This window comes from Sesamum indicum, linkage group LG8, assembly GCF_000512975.1.
Source record: "Sesamum indicum cultivar Zhongzhi No. 13 linkage group LG8, S_indicum_v1.0, whole genome shotgun sequence".
NCBI classification, from domain to species: domain Eukaryota; kingdom Viridiplantae; phylum Streptophyta; class Magnoliopsida; order Lamiales; family Pedaliaceae; genus Sesamum; species Sesamum indicum.
Genome location: NC_026152.1, coordinates 2,030,237 through 2,032,399, shown reverse-complemented (window position 1 = coordinate 2,032,399; position 2,163 = coordinate 2,030,237). Strand labels below are relative to the sequence as shown.

Sequence of the window (2,163 nt, the reverse complement as noted above, 5' to 3'; positions counted from 1 at the left end):
TTATATATTTTACTCCTATGTATAATATATTTTAAAATATGGAAGATTATTTATTATATGCACGTAGAAACAACGTGCCACAACAACTAGTATTTATACTATTATAAAAAGAAAATGCCTTCCACACTCACAAATGGCGATTAATGACACCGTCGCACCAATTTTTTGTAAAGTCAAAAATGCCCTTTAACTAATAAGATATCTACTTATTCAACTTCTTAAATTTTACATTAACTCATAAATTAGTTTTTTTTTTTAATTTATATCGATTTATATATTTTACTCTTATGTATAATATATTTTAAAGCGTGAAAGAATATTTATTATATACACGCGGGAATGATGTGTCATAACGACTAGTATATAAAAAAGAAAAGCCATCAATGCTCACGAACGATGGTTAGTGACATTGTTGCACTATTTTTAAAATTTACTTGAACTTAAATTTTTTTTTTCTTTCTTTCCTTTTTAATATAATGCAATGTACTGATTTATATATTTTACTCTTATTTATAATAATGCATTTTAAAGCATGAAAAAATATTCATTATATGCATGCAGAAGCGGCGTGCCACAATGACTAGGTAATATAAAAACAACGTCAATTTTCACTTACAACTAGCAATTTGTGATACTGCAATATCAAATTTTAAAATATCAATTACACCTTTAAATTATTTATACGAATATAATCACTAATTTATCGATGGTCCACGCCATCTTCTAGCTGCCAATATATTAACATATTTATTCTGTATTTTTATTTATATTCATCACTTACTCTGCTTTTTAAGTATATTGATTTTTATTTATAAAATTTGAATTATAAGCGCGCAAGTACTGCATATAATATGTTAAAATTTGAAGTGTGGGGAATAGAGTATATTTATGGCAATAAATTAGAGAAGAAAAAACTAAGCTTTATTCATCCAAAAACTCAAGTACTTTATTCATCTAAACTCTCTCGTTCTAAAATTACAGAGATGTGAAACTATATATAAAGAATAGCTAAAGAAGAAAACTAAGTCACTTTGAATTTTAGTTGGCAACAGACTCAATAAAAATTAAATATTGAAATACTAATAAAAAACAAATATTGAAAACAAAAGAATAAGTACGAGCAGAACTTGAAAAGTACAAACATTACTTTCAACATAATATATACAAATATATCAATGCTTTTTTATTTTCATTTTTTTTAATGAATATTGACACACAATACCAAATACGTATGCAACTTGCATCGCATCATTCTATAAACGCACCCAACATATAGTAGTTATTTTTCACTTTTTGCAGTCCAAACCATCATACTCTCTGTCTCTTCAATTTTCTGATCTTCCTCAGAACCCCAATTGGGTATTTTCTGCCCTTCAATTCTTGAAATCCCTAATTTAATCAGTTGGGTTTTCTTGATTCGAATTGGATTCTTGTTTTGTTCTTTTTGGGGTTTTTGATTATCTGATCCGAAGGTGGAGTAGGTTTCTGAAGACGCATGAGTGGGTTGGTAAAGCTGGGTTCCTCTTCCAATTCCGACCATTTCATCACTTTCATCCTCCATTACTTTAAATTCAATACGTTTTTATTGTTCATCTTGTTGCTCAGATTATCCAAGCTCTTACTGAGATTGAATTCGATCCAATTGTCGGTTAATTTTACGGATTTTAGTATTGTTTTTGGTCGTTAAATCTCCGCTGCCATATGGCGTCTAGGGACAGGAGTGATCGCCAACTGCAAAGAGGTGGGATTTTAGTTTTTTGGACATGATGTTGATCTCTTCTTTTGTGTAATTAAATAAATTTGTGACTGAAGATGCTCAATGATGCTTGGTTGGTTCGGGGATTTGTATTTGTTATATATCAAGCAATATATTTGGCATGCATCAAATTCTTGTTATGATCTCTGGAGGGCATGCGAGAGGGTGGTTGTGAGATTTTGAGAAGATCCAAAAAATAGAATTGCTTTACCTGCTATGATTTGTTGTATTCGATTTGAGATGCAAGCAAAGCTCTTGTGATTTGTTGTAAATAGCAGAAATTGTAGAAAAAGTTCATGTGTGTTGATTCAATTCTTTAATTCTTTTTTAATAATTATTATTGTCTGGGTCCAAAATGCCTGTCTTAATTGGAAGCTCATTCTACCCTTTTCTGATTCAATTTTTTG

At 29.7% G+C, this 2,163-nt stretch overlaps 1 protein-coding gene across 2 annotated transcripts in view; it reads left to right on the top strand.

Moving 5' to 3' along the window:
* Positions 1,281 to 2,163, top strand: part of LOC105167429 (probable polyamine oxidase 2) — a 4,977-nt gene continuing 4,094 nt past the window's right edge. The window contains exons 1-2 of one of the 2 annotated variants that reach the window (XM_011087140.2): positions 1,281 to 1,503; positions 1,606 to 1,741. In XM_011087140.2, coding sequence (XP_011085442.1) covers positions 1,702 to 1,741 — 40 coding nt within the window. In that variant the 5' untranslated portion in view covers positions 1,281 to 1,503; positions 1,606 to 1,701. Of the gene's footprint in view, positions 1,508 to 1,605; positions 1,742 to 2,163 lie in introns of both variants that reach the window. The other variant, XM_011087139.2, reaches the window with a different exon arrangement.